This window comes from Cetorhinus maximus, chromosome 34 (genome assembly GCF_964194155.1).
Source record: "Cetorhinus maximus chromosome 34, sCetMax3.hap1.1, whole genome shotgun sequence".
Taxonomy (NCBI): domain Eukaryota; kingdom Metazoa; phylum Chordata; class Chondrichthyes; order Lamniformes; family Cetorhinidae; genus Cetorhinus; species Cetorhinus maximus.
The window spans coordinates 5679017-5698591 of NC_135912.1; the positions used below are offsets into that span (position 1 = coordinate 5679017).

At 48.5% G+C, this 19575-nt stretch overlaps 1 protein-coding gene across 1 annotated transcript; it reads left to right on the forward strand.

Moving 5' to 3' along the window:
- The first annotated feature begins 4114 nt into the window (after positions 1-4114).
- LOC144671813 (nucleotidyltransferase MB21D2-like) lies at positions 4115-19062 on the forward strand. Its single transcript, XM_078533862.1, has 2 exons — positions 4115-4342; positions 17296-19062. Exons 1-2 carry the CDS (start codon positions 4123-4125, stop codon positions 18576-18578), a joined length of 1503 nt encoding a protein of 500 aa, XP_078389988.1. The 5' UTR covers positions 4115-4122; the 3' UTR covers positions 18579-19062.
- The last annotated feature ends 513 nt before the right edge of the window (positions 19063-19575 follow it).

The following is a 19575-nucleotide window of genomic DNA, read 5'->3' on the forward strand; positions in this document are numbered from 1 at the left end:
AAATACACTTAAAAATAATGGAAATAGGTGGGAAAAGAAAAATCTATATAAATTATTGGAAAAAACGAAAAAGGAGGGGGAGAATCGGAAAGGGGGTGGGGATGGAGGAGAGAGATCATGGTCTAAAGTTGTTGAACTCAATGTTCAGTCTGGAAGGCTGTAAAGTGCCCAGTCGGAAGATGAGGTGCTGTTCCTCCAGTTTGCGTTGAGCTTCACTGGAACAATGCAGCAAGCCAAGGACGGACATGTGGGCAAGAGAGCAGGGTGGAGTGTTGAAATGGCAAGCGACAGGGAGGTCTGGGTAATGCTTGCGGACAGACCGAAGGTGTTCTGCAAAGCGGTCACCCAGTCTGCGCTTGGTCTCTCCAATGTAGAGGAAACCGCATTGGGAGCAACGAATGCAGTAGATTAAGTTGAGGGAAGTGCATTGTTTTATCTCTACCGTTCAGCCAATTTCGATCCCTTCCCCCGCCCCACCCCCACTAGGGCTATCTGTACCTTGCTCGTCCTGCTTTCTACCCTTAATTAGCACATTCCTCTAGATAATATCACCACCATCAACACCTCTTTGTCCTTTTGTCTGTGACAACTTTTGGTTATCTCCACCTATCACTGGCCCTCTATCCAGCTCTACCTGTCTCCGCCCCCCCCCCCCCAACCCACTTAAACCAGTTTATATTTCACCTCTTTTCTAATTTTCCTTATCTCTGTTGAAGGGTCATTCGGACTCGAAACGTTAACTGTGCTCCTCTCCACAGATGCTGCCAGACCTGCTGAGTTTTTCCCAGGTATTTTTGTTTCTGCCTTGATATGCTTGTACTAACACCTGTTGCAAGGCATTCACATGTGTGGAAAGTAAGGGATTGCTGAAATCTGAAGGTGGTTGTTATTTTAAACAGCTGCAGGGAACCTTCTGGTGCGGCTGGTTTATGGTTTCTGTTAATCCCAGGGATCCATGTCAGAGGCTAGGACTTTCTAGTTGTGTGTTCACAAGCTGTGATTTACGGGTTGGAGGGAGGGAGGGAGGGTGGGTGGTGGAAAAAAACCTGACGCAATGCAATTGTGAGTGTAATCTGAGGCGTGAACTGTGATCGTGTGTGTTTTGGAAAGAAACTGGTGACTCTGAACCCACGGTTGCACAAAGGCTTTCATCGCAGCCACTGCTGGGGTCAGAAGATTGTGGGTTTAAATTCCAGTCCAGAGGTTTAAGCGGGTAATTTAGGCTGATGCTTCAGTGTAGTGCTGCCAGAATTGCAGTGCGTTTCTGGTGAGAGACTAGTCAGGCGTGGTTTTCCTCACCTCATATCTGAGACTGGGATAATAATTAGAGATTGATTGCCCAGACCTGTCATCAAATCCCTTGCGATTGAATCACACGAGTACCTTTTTGTTCCTAGTCCCAGCCTGAGCCTTGACTGAATTTGATAAACTCTGTCAACGATTTGAAGTTCCTTCCTGTGTTCGAAAAATGGGCTCAATGGATAACGCATCTGACTACCGATTTTAGAAGACTGTAGGTTCGACTCCTACCTACCTGGCTTGTAGAAGCTTTTTTTGTCCCTGATTTTGCTAATTTAGTTGAATTGTTTTGACTCAAAAGAGTTACCAGATGACTTGAAGCAATGGTAGGAGGAATATTATATTCGTTCTTGCAATGGGTCCTGTTTGGTTGAATGCATGTAGTTGTGTGGTAAAGTTATACTTTACTCCAGACTATCTGAGGGGCTGCTAATGGTCTAAAGCGTGCTTCCCATTCAGTGGGCAGAAAATGGGAGCTCAACACTGAAGCCTGAAAACTACAGTGTTCCTGCAGGACCCTTTTGGGATGTGGGGGTTAATCTGATGGGGAACCAGCTGTGATTATTCATTTCTATCTGTATAATCTCGCAAACACACACCCCCGCACCCTCCACCCCACCACTTCAACAGGAAGTGAGGAGGGGAAAAAAAACTGGACGAATCAGTCAGCCAACTTGTGCTGTCATTGTTTCCCAACTCGTACCTCTGGCAAAGCCAGCATTAAATGCCCATCCCTAGCTGCTGGTTACTTAGCAACACTATCCACGACCTGGAAGCAGATTGCCCGTCTGACTTTTTTTATCTGACTCTATAAAGCCCAGAGGAAGTAAAGGTAAGGGAGATCAAACTGTTGGTATGCAGAACTGAAAATGCCCCGACTGCCTTTCTGGCAAGTCTGGGAGGGGAGGCTGAGCTGTGCGAAAGAGAGAGAAAGTGCTCGCTCTGTAATCTCACTGGAGAGCGCGACTTGCAAAATTGCCTGAGCATTTCTTTTCCTGGTGGAAACCGTGCAGCATTTCTCCCCCCCCTCCCCACCAAGCCTCAAGCTAAGGAACGCTGGTCATTCAGCTGGTGGTCAGCTGTGTAACAAGTACAAGGAGAGTGTAGTGCAATCGGTGAAAGTAACTTGCTTTAATGTAGGTCAGCAAAGCCGCAAAGCTTTTCACAATCGACAAAAGTACTTTTGAGGTCTTAGCCACAGTTGTTGTGTGGTGCGGGGGGGGCGGGGGGAGTGAAATGCGGCAGCTGCATTTAGCCCACAGCAAGCTTTCACAAGCGTTTAATGAGATAATGACCAATTTAAAACTGTCTTCGTGGGTGTTGGCTGAGGGATAAATGTTGACCACCGCCCCCCCCCGTCCCCCACAGACACCGGGGAGAATTCCCACTGCTCTCCTCCAACATCATGTTGGATCTGTTGTGCCCAAGAGGACAAGGACAGGCTGACCAACTCTTCCTGGGGTGGGCAGAGGAAGCTGTCGATAACCGCGAGAGTGGTGGTTGCCGGGTGTGTGGGAGCGGGGAGGGGTTGCTAAGCGTGAGATCCGGTGTTGGGGGGGGGGCGGTGGGTGGTCTTGAGATTATACTAATTGCAAGGGAGGCTTAAAACCAATCGAAACTTACAAACTTGTGGAGTTGCAACATTTATCATCTCTGTGCTGTCCACTCTGCTCGCTCACTCGCAGTCCCACTCAAATCACTCTGACTCACCTTGGGAGTCTCCCAGGATCAGTCTTCCACAGTTTGCCCTGGAAATGCCCCCTTAAAGGACACAGGACAGTCAAAATAAGGGACCATCTCTAAAGGAGAGTCAGGCTGGACTCGAAACGTAAACTCTGTTTCTCTCTCCACAGGCAATGACTGACCTGCTGAGTTTTTCCAGCATTTTCTAGGTTTTTAAAAAAAATTAACCTTTTAAATTTAGGGACGATTGGGTCACCCTGATTTCTTGATTTGATCGATGCTTTTCCAGCCGAAACAGCACCTTCGGCAGTGCGGCACTCCTTCAGCGTTGCACAGAGTTGTCAGCTGAGTTTGTGCGCTCAGGCCCTGTGCGCTCTGGGTTGGCATCGAGGGAGCCCACGGCCCCATCTGTTTAAAAGGTTCACTTGTGCAGACAACTGGTGAGAATTGGGCTGGTTGCTTTTGTTATCTCCTCTCTCTCTCCGCTCGCTCAAGCAGCCTGCCAGTACTTGCCTTCCGGGCTCACCGAGGCGCTGAAAACAGATGGGGTTTGTAGCTGTTCAAGGAAGCAATGATATCAGGAGAGGATTAGGCAACCCTGTTGTTCTTTGCCCAGCCCCCAGACTGCCCCCTACAGTCTTATTGCACTGGCAGCAGTTTATTGGCTCATTGTTGACTGGGGACTCCTGTAAGCAGGACGATTGTTTTGGGATTTTCTGAGCTCAAGTCTCTAACTTCTCCTTTTATTGTTTCTCTCTCTCTCTCGCAGATCTTGTGATGAAGAGTTTTGATTCCCCCTACCTGTGTCACCCAGGCCGACAGAAAAGGAGCTCCTTCACTCGGCTGCAATTGTAACAGTCCGCCTTCCAAAAAAACCCAGGCGTTTAAAATTAACAAGCGACTTCACCTCCGAGCTGCGTGACGCTTCCCGCTACCGGTTGTGGGTGGTGAATCCCTGAGGCTGCAGGAGGACTTTGAATGCGGTTCGGCCCCTCAATCCCGCATTGTCTGGCGGCGTGCAAGGCTGCAGCGAGACCCCTACCCCGGTTGCGGTTTTGCCGCTGCTCTTAACCGCATCTCTCCCCCCTCCCCCCTCCCCTTCCCCCTCCCCTCAACTCCCGTCCCCATCAGTTCCGAAACATGGCGACTTTGGCGTCTTTGTCTGGCAAGGACGCGGCGTCAGGCGCCAAGCTGCCGACCTTCGCCAAGCCGCTGAACGACCTGGATTTCCACTCAGGGGCTCGCATCGAGGAGATAACCAAACTGATCCAGGAGTTCGGCAAGCACGAGCTGAGGGACTTCGACGATCGGCGGGCGCTGGAGGTGCACACAGCCAAGGACTTCATTTTCTCCATGCTGGGTGAGTGGCCAACGCAGAGAAAGAAAGACTTGCATTTATGTAGCGCCTTACATGCCCCCCCCCCCCCCCCCAAAACAGCCTGTGAAGTCGCTTTGAAGTGCAGCCACTGTGGGGGAAATGGCAATTGACACACAGCAAGCTCCCACGAACCTCAATGTAATCATAACCAGGTCGTTTCTGGTTTTTGTGTTAGTCGAGGGGGGAATGCTGGCCAGGACACCCGGTTAACTCCCCATCTCTTCTTCAAAAATAGCGCCACGGGATTTGTTACGCCCGCCTGCAGGCAGATGGGGAGGCCCTCAGCTTAATGCCTCCTCTGTTGAGGCAGCATCCCGGAGAGGTCCCACGGTGCATTCCGCGATTGGCCCCCCTGCTCCGACTTTGACGCTGGTGCAAGTCCCCATTGCCGCCGAGTGTCTAGCGCTCACCACTGTTCATTTCAATGACTCCTGCACTTTGCCACGACAAAGACCTTGCCATCGTGTTGTCCTGTCCACCTCCCCTCGGTGCCAGCCCTGTTGGAGCGTCAGCCTGGATTTTTTTTTTGTGTGTGTGTGTGTGTGCTCGAGTCTCCCGAAGTGGGACTTGAACCCACAACCTTTTGACTCGGGCGAGGGAAACGCGACCGACTGAGCCCCCGAGCGGTGTGAGGTTGGCCCCTCCCCGTGGGGCTGACTCGAGGCCGTGTAGAGCAGAGTTGTGGTCGCCTCGGTTCACTTCCCTCCGTGGGACATTCAGATTACAACATGGAACCAAATCATTCGGCCCTGCTGGTGGGTATTTATCCTCCAGACGAGCAGTAATCCTAATCCCATTGGAGATTACGAGACAGTCCAGCACCCTCACTTTAGAAAACTCATCGTATCTAAATGACTGAAACTCAATGAATTCAACCTAACATTAATGGACTATGGACTTTTAATACAGAATGCAGTCGACATTTCGTCCCCATTCCTTAAATTAAGGCACCTGTGTTTTGCAATGTATTGTAATTATTTGTACGCTGAAATAATTATAATTGTGCAATTCCTTTATAATTTATTTTCATACTTTTTAGCTGTGGATAACTCTCATGGATTTCACTTGCTTGTTTTATTTGTAGTGCCATCGTAATTTGGTACATGTCACCACGACGATATCTCAATAAACCAATCAACCGATCTATGTAATCGTGCCCCCTTTCCTCGGCACACGGTCCCCTCCACTTTCCCTTCAGCCTCTGAACAGGAGGAGGCCTCTCAAGCCTGTTCTGTCGTTCAGTTAGTTCATGGCTGACGTGCAAGTATTCTCTGACTGCCCAACTTGATTTTACCCTTCAATCCTGCATACCCCTAACAAAAATCTCCATTTGACGTTTTCAGTTTTCAAAAGTAGTGCCGTGTGCCCGCAGGCAGATAGGTGCCCTCAGTTTAATGTCTTCTCTGTGAGGCAGCATCACCCCCGCCCCCAAACCCCCCAGTTCCTGGCGCCCCCCCACCACTCCCCTCTTCCAGCCTCAGCAGCCTTTCTGACAGAGAGCCTTCCAAATTTCCACCACCCTTTGAGTGAAGACGCGCGCCCTGGCGTTGCCCCTTTGAATGGCCGGACCCTAACTTTCCGATAACCTAGCCTTAAACGTTGGCACGTTCTGCTTCAGCCGCTGAATCCGATCGTGAATTTCAGCCGGGCTTCTCCTGCCATCGCTCCCAAATCTTAACCTTTTTATTTCCTGTTGGGTCTTTGTTGCCTTGGTGTTACTTCCCCCGACGACTGGGAAAGAACGTTGCTTCTATCCACATCTCCTCTTGGATTCAAGAAGTCGAGTAATTTGTGTATTGCTATCAGAGATGGGCAGAAATGACAAAGGAAGCTGCCAGGTTCTTGGAAAGACCCAATGGAATGAAAGAATAAAATGGAATGATGACGAAGCCCCATCTTTGACATTTGTTGCCCATCCCTAATTGCCCTTGAACTGAGTGGGCTTGCTCGGCCATTTCAGAGGGGCAGTTAAAGAGCCATTGCTGTAGGTCTGGAGGCCACATGTAGACCAGACCGGGTAAGGACGGCAGATTTCCTTCCCTAAAGGGGCATTAGTGAACCAGATGAGTTTTTACAACAATTGATGATAGTTTCACGGTCACCGTGACTGAGACTCGCTTTATAATTCCAGATTTTATTAATTGAATTTAAATTCCACCAGCTGCCATGGTGGGATTTGAACCCATGTCCCCTGGGCATTAGCCTGGGCCTCTGGATTACTAGTCCAGTGACATTACTACTACGCCACCATCTCCCCTTTGGCTCACTTGCTTCATTAAGGGGAAGGCAATCTGCCACCCTACCTGCTCTGGCTTATGTGTGACTGCAGTTCCATCTTAAGCAAATGCTTCTTAAATGTCCTCTGTCGCCCACTAAGCCACTCAGGATAGCCTTGAAAACTAAATGAGGTCACCCATTCCCTCTTTCAGCCCCCCCAAACCTTCTCTGGGAAAGGCGAGCACGCTAGTCTTGCCAGTGATGACCATACGCTGAGAAACAGTTGAGGTACTTTTGGAAGGCTAGCAAAGGTCTTTCTTGACTCCTGTTGCACAGTAGGTAGACGTGTTTAAGATGATTCCTCTTGTATGGGAGACCAAACCCAGGGGTTATGTCACTGATAAATAGGGAATACAGGAAAATCCTTACCCGCAGAGCGGTGAGAATGTGGAACTCGCTACCACAGGCGGTGGCTGAGGTGAGTAGCATAGATACGTTTAAGGAGAGACTGGATAAACACTCGAGAGAGAAAGGAATAGAAGGATTCTGCTGCAAATAGTTGGTTACTCTTCTGTCTCTGAGTCAGAAGGTTGTGGATTCAAATCCTATTTTGGAAACTAGAACTAGGCTGTCACCTCAGCACGGTACTGAGGGAGTGCTGCGCTGTCGAAGGTGCCGTCTTTTGGGTGAGACCTTAAGTGTGCCCCCTCGGGAGGATGTGTAAGACCCCATGGCACTATGTGGAGCAAGAGCAGGGGAGATACCCCCACCCCCCGCCCTCCACTGTTCAGGCCAATATTTATCCTTCACTGCACACCATTTAAAAAAAAATTCTGGTCATTTTCACATCGCTGTTTGTGGGAGCTTGCTGTGCGCACATTGGCTGCCGCATTTCCCTACATGACAACAGTAACTGCATTTCTAAACGGGAAGCGCTTCGAGACATCCTGAGGTCATGAAAGGTGCTATATAAATGAACAGGGTGCGAGGAAGCTCAAGTGGAGCATAAATACTGACGTACCAGGCGCGATAACGGCCTGACTCTGACCCCTCAGATTAGCTGCATGAATCTCGGTGGAGAGCATGTACTTGTAGGATTGCCACCAGGACCCTTTTTTTTAACCTCTGTGGAGGAATTTCACTATCAAGCGCCTTAACATTAGGAGAGATCCTGGGTAGGATTCGAACCTAAGACTCTGTTTCAATTGAGAATTAAAACCTCCTATCGACATAGAGAGATTAATGATTGCCAGTGATTATTTTCGCTGCCCAAAGAAAAGGGACCTGTCATTCTTGAGTTAAGAAAGCTAAGGGAATTTCACTGTAATTTTAAAAAATAAAACCTTCCGTTACTTCAGCGGGTTATAGTCAAACCCCAGGTGTCAATGTATCAGCTATTACATTGCCAAGGACCAATAAGAATCATCTTGTTGACTGGCAATTACATTGTTAAGACCATCGCATTGTTAAAACAGGTGATGGGCATTGGCTCACCCATAAACGGGCGCAACTTTGTCCCTTGATATGTTCATTTTGTTTAATTGGTTTATACAAAAAGAGTCATAAATGGGTACAGCTGTAACACTCCAGGGTGAAAGGGAAATGGGTTCAATAAAGACACCACACTGGAAAGACTGTAGTCTCTGAGCTCGTAACATGGTGTCAGGAATGGAGCTGAGATTGAATTTGGAAAAGTTGGAAATGGGAGTCCGTCACTCTGAGCCGGCTGAAGAATAAACCTGCGCTTGAGGTGACGGACTCATTCTCCCCTCATATGCAATTATTGGAGTTAACACCAGGGACTGTCACCGGATCACCTTTTTACATGAATAATGCATTGTTCCCAACAGGTTCGGCGATCCCAGGCCACCAACATGTTCTCCACCAAAAAAATGTTTTCATAGCTTCCCTGGGAATTTACTATTGATAGTTTGCCCTTAACGACGCTGACCGAGTTCAGTGATCTCGGCGAGAATCGGGAATCGAACCTGTGTTCGGGTAGCGCCGCTAAGGGCGGCATGTGTGCTTGTCGTGAGAGGTGCTGTCTTGACCGCTTCGCCGGCCGGGAGCCGCCCAATTTCCTGGGGGAGGCAAAGTTTCACTCCCCCACCACCCCCCCGTCCTTTTTGTGATCGGAACTAGTCCCAGGGAGATCACATTGAGCCTGAACTTACAATACAGGGTTCGCGCCTTTTGCAGGTGACGAACTGTGTCTCTTCACAGATACAATTACAGCTCCTGCCCTCAGGAATTCAGAGAATCAGTTTTTTAAAAATATTCCTTCATGGGATCTGAGCGTCGCTGGCAAGGGTTAGGCCAGCACTTGTTGCTCATGCCTAATCGCCCTTGTGAAGGTGGTGGCAAGCTGCCGCTTTGAACAGCTGCAGTCCATCTGATTCACTGCGCAAAGATCCACTATCCTCTCGGGAAAGAACTACCTAACATCTAAAATAAAAGCAAAATACCGCGGCTGCTGGAGATCTGAAATAAAAAAAACAGAAAATATTCTCAGTGTGGCTCACTTGCACATGCTAGAGGCTGCATAATTATTGTCCTAACTGGCATGGCCTTCCCATGACTCCAGTCACACACCAACAGGGTTCATTCTGTCCTTTGCAAACAGAGCATGTCCACGCATTGCGCTTTTTTTTCCCAACTAAACAAAAGCTTGCGGGGCAGCCATTCCCTGGTTCATTCCCCATGGCAATGCCTTGATTAATTGGAGTTGACCTGCCTAGTTTGAATTTGAACAAAAGCTTGGCAGCTAACTGTTCCCTGCTGTATTGTCCATGGCGACACCTCTACCAATCAGAGTCCACTTGCCAACCAATCAGCACTCTCCTCACGTGCAGTATAAATTGTTGTTCCCTTTTGAGATTTGGCATTCTTGCGAAGCTGTCCTGATGATGTCTGTGGAGAGAAAAACAGAGTTAATATCTCGAGTCCAATATGATTCTTCTCCGGAACTCTCTGTTAACTCTGTTTCTCTCTCTCTCTCTCCGCAGATGTTGCCAGACCTACTAACGTTTCCAGCATTTTCTGATTTTTAATTTCGGGTGTTTCCAGAGTTGTGTGTTTTATTTTTGTCTCCTGCCCCGCCGTTCTCAGTGTTTACGCTGTGTTTACAAGGGTTTTCGGACCTTTTCTGCCAAGGTCTCTGTAGATGAGGGGGTAAACCTTTCCTCCACCTCGCTCCCTGCTCCTTTAGCCAGCGTCGCGATGGCCGAGTGCATCAGAAAGCGATGAGCGGTCCGTCTTTCGGACGAGACCTTAAGCCGAGGCCCCGTCTAAGATCCCGCGGCACCGTTAACAAAGAAGGAAGAGCGGGAGAGTTCTCTCCCCTGGTGCCCGGCCCAATAATTATCCCACAATCGACGCCGTCAAAAAAAAACAGGGTTGTCTAGTCATTGCCACAGTGCTGTTTGTTTGTGGGAGCTTGCTGTGCGCAAACGGGCTGCCACGTTTCCAAGAGTGACTACACTTCAGAAAGCGCTTTGAGATGTCTGGGTGGTCGTGAAAGGCACTATCTAAATGCAAGTCTTTTTTTTCTTTCTTTTAAATCACCAAATCCACCCGGGTCAGTGGACAGTTGCATCGATTTGGCCGGTCGAGTGTGCTATTCTCCTCGCCAGGCACCAACCAAATCCCCCCCCCAACTCCCGCTGACTGTCCTAGCCCCCCACCCCCACTTCATGTTTCTTTTAAAGGCAGCAAAAGGAATTCCAGTTCCGAATGATCTGCATTCTATATAAGGGTAGGAAAAAAACCGTCCCCGTCCGTTTGCCAGAAAGTTGAAGAAAGCCAGATTCCCTGCCGAAGGAGAGATTAGGAGAGGCAACCGGAAGGGTGGGTTTTTTAAGCACGGACTTTAAAAAACATTTCCACACCACTTTTCACAACGGCTGTGATGGGCTTTGGGATGACGAGGTACTCCTCGGAGAGTAATCGTCACTGTTGTAACGTGGCAGCGAAAGGAGAGGGGTGCGGAGAGGCGGAAGGGTTTAGGGAGGGTAATCCCAGGGAGTGGGACGCAGCAGCTGCCGGCATTGGCTGCCAGATGTGAGGGGCTGCACAGTGCTGTGGAGCAGAGGAGTGGGCTAACTCGTTACCTCTTTCAAAGAGCCAGCACAGCCATGATGGGCCAAATGGCTACCTTCTGTGCTCTAAAGTTGATGTAAGAAATGAAATGTTATCGAGTACGGAAAGGGTTAAAAACTGCATTTATGCACATTTTTTTTTTCCTCTTCCCCACCCCCTGGCCGGTATTTCTCTTCCATTTTAATTTGGAGAAGTTGACAGTGTACACACCCAGCCAAGCTTCTCTACTTGAGCCTGGCTGGATACCATGCACCAAGTAGCTGCATGGAACTAATACTGTTGTAGGCTGTTGGGATTTTAGCCATGATGCCCCTGCAGGATACAGAAGCCCCCGCATGGTTCCTGGTTGAGTCAGTCCTTCTGGTTAAGATTAGAAGAATTTGGAGAATGGGGGGCTGGTGCTGGCCTGTGTCACCAGCAGCTCGTGATTTTGGGAAGGGTGATTCAAATACAGTGAGCTCCCCGCCTTTGCTGTTCTGTTTGCACTAAGGCATGCACCCTCCTTGTGTTTCCAAAGCACCTTACGCAATCTTGGAGTTCGTCCCACAGCACTGTCCAACTGGTGGAGGTACTTTTGGTGTTCTAATGTTGGAAAAGCAGCAGCCAATTTGTGCACAGCAAGCTCCCACAAACAGCAATGGGGTAATGACCGGATCACTTTTTTTTTTGCTTACGTGCTGTCGATTGAGGGGTAAATATTGGCCAGAACACTGGGGACAACTCTACTTCGGAATAGCGCCATGGGATCTTTTACATCTACCTGTCAGCAGGTGTGTCCCTCGATTTATGTTCTCCAAGAAGTGGAACCTCTGACAGTGCAGCACTCCATCATTACTGCACTGGAGAGTCAGTCTGGATTTTGACACTCGACTCTCTGGAGTGGGACTTGAACCCACAGCTTTCTGACTTGGGTGAGAGAGGGGTACCCCCCTGACTCCTGGTTTGTCAAGAGACTTGGGCACAAAAATCTAGACAGAAGGATAAATATTGGTCAGGATACTTGGGGGAAGCTCATCTTCAAATTGTACTATGGGATATTTTGTGTCCACCTGAAAGGGTAGGGCGCTGGTTTAATAAGAAAAAGGAGCAGGAGTAGACCACTCGGCCCATCGACCCTGCTCTGCCATTCAATACGATCATGTCTGATCTTGGACTTAACTCTATTTTCCTGCCTGCTTCCCGTATCTCTTAATTCGCTGAGAGACCAAAAATCTGTCCACTCCAGCCTTAAATGTATTCAGCGATGGAGCATCCACAACCTTTCTGGGGTAGAGAATCCCAAAGATTCACAGCCCTCGTAAATGATCAGCTCCTTATCCTGAGACTGTGCCCCCATGTTTTAGATTTGCTGATCCACGGAAGCAATCTCAGCATCCACCCTATCAAGCCCCTTCAGAATCGATGAGATCGCCTCTCCTTCTTCTAAACGCCAGAGATAATAAGCCCGATTTGCTCACCCTCTCATCATAGACCCTCATCCCAGGGACGAATTTAGGAAGTTTGCTGTACTGCCTCCAATGCAAGTATTATCCTTTCTTAAATGTGGAGACCAAAACTGCACACGCTACTCCAGATGTGGCCTCACCAAAACCCTGTACAACTGTAGCAAGACTTCCTTATTCTTGTACTCCAATCCCCTTGCAATATAGGCCAACGTGCCATTTACCTTCCTAATTGCTTGCTGTGTACCAACATTCCGCTTTCCTTGTACAACCACACCCAAATCTCTTTGAACATCAACACAAGTTTATCACCTTTTAAAAATGTTCTGCTTTTTTATTCTTTCAACCAAAGTGAATAACTTCACACTTCCCTACATTGTGCTCCATCTGCCTACTCACTTAACCTGCCTATATCTCTTTTCAGCCCCTCTGTGTCCTCCCTGCAGATTACCTTATCATCAGCAAACATAGATACATTTACTCTCTGTATTAATGACTTAGATGAAGAAACAGATTGTAAATAGCTGAAGCCCCAGCATTGATCCTTGTGGCACACCACTTTTCACTGCCTGTCAACTCAATAAAGCCCCATTTATGCCCACTCTGTTTTCTATCCATCAACCAATCCTCTATCCATGCTAATATATTACCCCTAACTCCATGAGCCCTTATCTTACCTATTAACCTTTTGTGCGACACCTTATAGAAAGCCGTTTGGAAATCCCAGGTATAGTACATCTACTGGTTCCCCTTTATCTACCCCACTAGTTATATCTTCAGAAATCTTTAATAAATTTGTCAAACAGGATTTATCTTTGGTAAAACCATGTTGTCTAGTTCTAATCATACTTTTCTAAGTGTATTCTGAAGACTCCCTTGATAGATTCCAGCATTTTCCCAAGAACTGGTGTTAGACTAACTGGCCTGTAATTCGCTGTTTTCTCTTTCCCTCCTTTCTTGGGGAGCAGTGTAACATTTGACAACTTCTAATCTAGTGGGACTGTTCCCGAATCTAAGGATTTCTAGAAAATCATTACGAGCGCGTCCGTTATTTCTGCAGCGATCTCTTTTAGAACCCTGGGACATAGGCCATCAGGTCCTGGGGATCTGTCAGATTTTAGTCCTGTGAGTTTCTCCAATACTTTATCCCTGCTGATATTAACTTCCCTAACTTCCTCTCTCTTTTTTAGCCCCTAGGTTACTGTCTGTTTCTGGTATGGAACCTGTGTTGTCTACTGTGAAGACAGACACACACACAATATTTATTTAATAGCTCCGCCATTTCCTCATTTCCCATGGTACCTCCCGTCTCTGGTTCTAAGAGACCAACGTTTACTTTAGCTACTCTCTTCCTTTTTTTATATACTTATACAAGCTCTTACAATCTGTTTTCATATTCCTGGCTAGTTTACTCTCGTATTCTATTTTTTCCCTTTTTTATCAACTTTTTGGTGGCCCTTTGCCGGTTTCTAAAACGCTCCCAATCCTCAGACTTGCTCCTGTTTCTTTGCAACATCGTAAGTCTCTCCTTTTAATCTAAAACTGTCCTTAGCTTCCTGAGTGAGCCATGGATGAGTTCTTCTTGCTGAGCTTCTGTTCCCCAGTGGAATGTATTTTTTGTTGAACATCTTGAATTGTTTCTTTAAATGTTTCCCACCGTTCATTTATCTCCATACCCTTTAGTCAAGTTACCCAATCAACCTTAGCCAATTCTCCTGTCATATCTGTGTAATTGGCTTAAGTTTAAGTTTAAGATTTTTGTTTGTGTTCGGAATATGTCACTTCCAAACAACGTGGAATTCAATGGCACTGTGATCCACCATTTCCGAGTGAATCTTTTGCTATGAGATTACTAATTAACCCAGCTTCATTACACAATACTAGATCTAAGATAGCTTTATCCCTAGTCAGTTCCACTACGTACTGTTCCAAGAAACTGTCAGCGAAAACATTCCACAAACTCCTCCTCTAGGCCATTCTTGCCAATTTGATCGTCCCAGTCTATATGGAGGTTAAAGTGCCCCCACAATTATGACATTTCCTTTGGTACAGGCTCCAATATAATTTCTTGTTTAATGCTCTGCCCAGCCTTATAACTACTGATGGGGGGGGGACCTAAAAATTACTTCCCACCATTGTTTTCTGACTCTTGCTATTCCTAATTTCCCATACAGATTCTACTTCATGATCTTGAGGCACTTGATGTCACTCATTCTCACTAATGTCCTTATCCCTTAGTCATCCCTTGCTATGAGGGCTACACCCAACTCTTTGCCGTTCTGTCTGTCTTTCTGAAATATTGTGCACTCTGGAATATTTATTTCCCAACCTTGGTCATCTTGTAACCATGGTGATTTAGATCTGTTACACTCCCTAGCAATTTACAATATCACAGTATCTTTACAGTGCAGAAGAAGGCCATTCAGCCCATCGAGTCTGCACTGGTTCTCTGAAAGACCATTCCACCTAGACCCACTCCCCTGCCTTATCCCCGTAACCTTGCACATTCTCTCTTTTCAGGTAGCAATCCAATTCTTTTTTGAATACCTCGATCGAACCTGCCTCCACCACCCTCTCAGGAAGTTTGTTCCAGATTCCAACCACCCGCTGGATGAAAACATTTTTCCTCGTATCACATTTACACTTTTTGCCAATTATTTTGAACCTGTGCCCTCTAGTTCTTGGTGCTCTCTTGAGTGGGAACAGTTTCTCGCTATTTACCCTGTCCACACCCCTCAGGATCTTGAATACCTCTATCAAGTCGCCTCTCAGCCTTCTTTTCTCCAAGGAAAACAATTCCAACCTCTCCAATCTATCCTCAGATACGGGAATCATCCCGGGAATCATCCCCGTGGACCTCCCCCGCACTCCCTCCATTGCCTTCACAAACCTCCTCAAATATGGCATCCAGAGCTGGCCGCAGCAGTCCAGATGAGGCCCAACCAGAGTCCTATACAAGTTCAACATAACCTTGTTACTCTTGTACTCTTATCAACACTTATCAGTTTGTATTTCCCTAAAACTCAAAAGCCTATTGTGTGAAGAAAACAGCTTCAGCCCTATGTCCTAAGAACTAATTAGTTTAATCTTTTAACTTGTAGGGCTTAAAAAGCAGTCACTTTTCTTCAAAATATATGACAGGTTCTGGATCTATAGGTTTGAGGATCAAGTTGTGTAACCAGTTTTTGGAGCTATATAGTTCTTTGACTCTTACTACTTATAAATATTTATCAATTGAATGTATCGTGCTGTATTTTATAAGTGAATCGTGCTACCTCAGCTTTAACACAATGATTGTTTTTCTGCACTAATTTTATACACACCCTGCATCGATTTTATCTAAGAATTAACTTTGTAATTTCTGTATTAGCTTAAGGCTGTGTGCCCCTTTGTAATCTCTTAATTATTTTTTTGTTCGTTGATGGGATGCGGGTGTCACTGGCTAGGCCAGGTATTTATTGCCCATCCCTAATTGACCTTGTTCAGAGGGCATTTTATTTAAAGAGTGAACCACATTGCTGTGCGTCTGAAGCTACATGTAGGCCAGACCAGGCAAGGACAGCACTAAATCATTTCCCATCTATTTGTGCCACTAATTCATCTATCTTATTGTAGATGCTTCGTGTATTCAGATAAACAACCTTTTAATTTCATTTTTTACTTCTATTCCCTGCAATTACCTTATTCGCTGATATACATTTTTTTTTTGGTTGAACTCCCTGTCCCTTCCTGGCATTCTAGAACGAGAGGCCATAGTTTTAGGCTAAGGGGCGGGAGATTTAAATCAGAGATGAGGAGGAATTACTTTTCTCAAAGGGTGGTGAATCTGTGGAATTCACTACCTCAGAGTGCAATGGATGCCGGGACGCTGAATAAATTTGAGGAGGAGATAGACATTTTTTAATTAGTAACGGATTGAAAGGTTATGGGGAGAGGGCGGGAAATTGGAGTTGAGGCCAAAATGAGATCAGCCATGATCGTATTGAATGGCGGGGCAGGCTCGAGGGGCTGAATCGCCTACTCCTGCTCCTAGTTCTTGCGTTCCTATGTTGTTCCTGTCCCACTCTGCTTGTCTTTACCCACGTTGGTATACTGTTCCAATACCTTGACCTTTCCCTTTGGATTTCCAAGTCTATCTCCACCCACCAGTTAGTTTACAGCCCCGACCACAGACCTAGTTGTACGATTGGCCAAGACACTGGTCCCAGCCCGGTTCAAGTGGAGCCCATCCCAACAGAAAAGCTCCTCTTCCCTGAGTACTGATAGTGCCCCATGCATCAAAACCCCTACTTCTCACACCGCTCTCTGAGCTGCGGGTTTTAATTTGCTAATCCGTTTAACCCTACGCCAATTGGCTCAGGTAACAGTCCAGAGGTTACCTTTGATGTTCTGCATTTCAATTTGGACCCTAACTCCTCAAATTCTCTTGGGTAAAGCCAGGATGATGCTTTGCTATGTCGCTGGCTCCCAGGTCAGAACCTCCGACAGTCCCTGGGCGAGTGATCCAGAGGCCCAGACCAATGTTAACCGGGGGCACGGGTTCAAACCCCACCACGGCAGCTGGAGCAGTTTAAATTCAATTAACCTGGAATTTAAAGCTCGTCTGAGTAATGGTAACCTGGACAATTATAATCAATTATCGTAAAGGCCCATCCGGTTCACTAATGCCCCTTTCAGGGAAGGAAATCTGCCGTCCTTACCCGGTCTGGCCTACATGTGACTCCAGACCCACACAGCCATGCGGTTGACTCTTAACCACCCTCTGAAATGGTCTAACAAGCTGCTCAGCTCAAGGGAAATTTGGGATGGGCAATAAATGCGCGTTCCCCATGAAAGAATACATATGGTAGAAAAAAAAAGGCTCAGTGCAGTGTTGAGAGTGCAAGTTTAGACTTTGTACTGTAGAGTATCAGTCTGAGTGATATTTATTCCTTCATGGGATGTGGGCGTCGCTGGCTAGGCCAGCATTTGTTGCCCATCCCTAATTGCCCTCGAGATGGTGTTGGTCAGTTGCCTTCTATTGGTGTGATATCCATTGCCGTTGGCAATAACAGCTAGTTATGAAGTACCATACACTGACGTCCGGGGTTACCTTGCAACCCTCAGTAAGGTAGCACAGGGCGAACCCGACAGCAACGCAGATCTGAACCTGAACAAGCCTCCTCTCTGCTCCCACAGGTCTCGTCCAGAAGCTGGACCACAAGTTACCCGTGTCGAATGAGTACCTGCTGCTCTCTGGCGGCGTCCGGGAAGGAGTGGTCGACATGAACCCCGACGAGCTGGGCGACTACGCCAGGGGCACGGACTACGACATCGACTTCACGCTGCTGGTGCCGGCGCTGAAGCTCCACGACCGCAACCAGCCGGTGACGCTGGACATGCGCCACTCGGCCCCCTGCCACTCGTGGCTCAGCCTGCGGCTCTTCGACGAGAGGACCATGGAGAAGTGGAGGGACTGCTGCACGGAGACCCAGCCCGCCCCGGGCGGCGGGGAGAGCGGCGGGGGCGGCAGCTGCTACTTCTCGCCCACCAAGGTGGCGGACTGGTTCTTCCGCTCGGTCTGCGCCGTGATCGAGGAGATCCGCCGGCACCCCCAGCGCGGCGTGCCCGGGGTGGCCGCGGTGGAGAAGAACGGCACGGTGGTCTCCGTCATCCTGAACGTGGGCCGCAGCCGCATGCTGTACGACATCGTGCCCGTGGTGTCCTTCAAGGGCTGGCCGGCCGTGGCCCAGAACTGGCTGATGGAGAACCACTTCTGGGACGGCAAGATCACCGAGGAGGAGGTCATCAGCGGCTTCTACCTGGTGCCGGCCTGCTCCGGCACGGGCAACCGGGAGAACGAGTGGCGGCTGGCCTTCTCGCGGAGCGAGGTGCAGCTGAAGAAGTGCATTTCCACCCCCCTGATCCAGGCCTACCAGGCCTACAAGGCCGTGATCGTCAAGCTCCTCTCCCGGCCGAGGGCCATCAGCCCCTACCACCTGAGGAGCCTGATGCTGTGGGCCTGCGACCGCCTGCCCTCCAGCTTCCTCGGCCAGGAGGAAAACATGGCCCACTTCCTCCTGGGCCTCCTCGACGACCTGGCCCACTGCCTGGTCAACAGGTCCTGCCCCAACTACTTCCTGCCCCAGTGCAACATGTTCGAGCAGCTGTCCGACGGCGCCGTGCTGCTGCTGGCCTGCCGGCTGTCCTCGGTGCGCTCGGACCCCGCCGAGCACCTGCGCAGCGCCATCGAGCACGCCAAGGCCGCCAACCGGCTGGCCCAGGAGCTGCGGCAGGCCGCGCCGGGCCTGGCCTCCTCCCAGTCGGACGGGGTGCTGGCCAGCTCCGGCCGGCAGGACGACAGCCTGGCCCGCAAGCTGCAGCAGCTGGTGACGGAGAACCAGGGCAAGTCCATCTCGGTCTTCCTCAACCCCGACGACGTCAGCAAACCTCACTTCAGGATCGATGACAAGTTTTTCTGAAGGGCCAGACCCGGACTTGTCCGACAGATGTGTGACCGTCTTTCCCCCTTTCACCTCTCCGCCCCGCTCCAAACCCCTCCCTCCCCCAGTTGCCCGCCCCCCACCATCCTGCATTGTGGAATACCGGTGAACCTTCCCTTTCCCCTGCATTGCGGGATTATACTGGAGATGGCGCTTTGCAGTATTGTTGAAAAGAGATTTGTGCTGCCTGAGCTTTTCACCTTGCACTCGTCAGGACAAACAGAAGAATGGCAAATTTCAAACAACCACAATTTATACTACCGGAGAAAAGGGTGCTGATTGGTTGGCAAGTCGACTCTGATTGACCGAGGCGTTGCCGTGGAGACAGCGATGAGAACTATAGGCTCCCGGGTGCTTCAAAAAAAGGCACAACGCTTGAACATATTCCTTTTGTTTGCAGAGAACGGGTCCCTGTGTCCGGGTGTGTGTCACTTGTGGCAAGCATAAAATGAGCCATGGCAATGCCTTGCCAACTGGTCAGCATCCTTTTCTCCGCTAGTATAAATTGTTGTGTGTGTTTGAAATTTGGCGTTCCTGTATTTGTCCTGATGGGTGCGAGACAAGAACCTTCAGCCACATGGCTCTCTCTCTCTTCAGCAATATTTAAGCTCTGTACAACCAAGCGAAATGCTTGCAATGGAGGTTCAATGATGGCCCACTTTACACTTTTTTTTCCCTTATTCACCTTGCCTATTATAGGAGGGGAGAGCAGAAGTGGCATAATTTAGATTAGTTAATAAGATTAACCAGCCCAGTTAATGGCCGTCTAATTTCTCTGACTAACCCTATCGCAACCCAAACCGATATTGCTGAGTTGGAACCCTGAAGTCACACGTCACGTCCCCACAGTCTGGATTTGGGTTCCCAGTGCTGCTAGTAGGACTAGATCGCAATGGCAGAAGAGCAGAGCTTTCATACGGCCGTACGATTCTCAATCCTCACCCGAGGTTTTTCCAAACTCCGGGCTCTCCTGTTA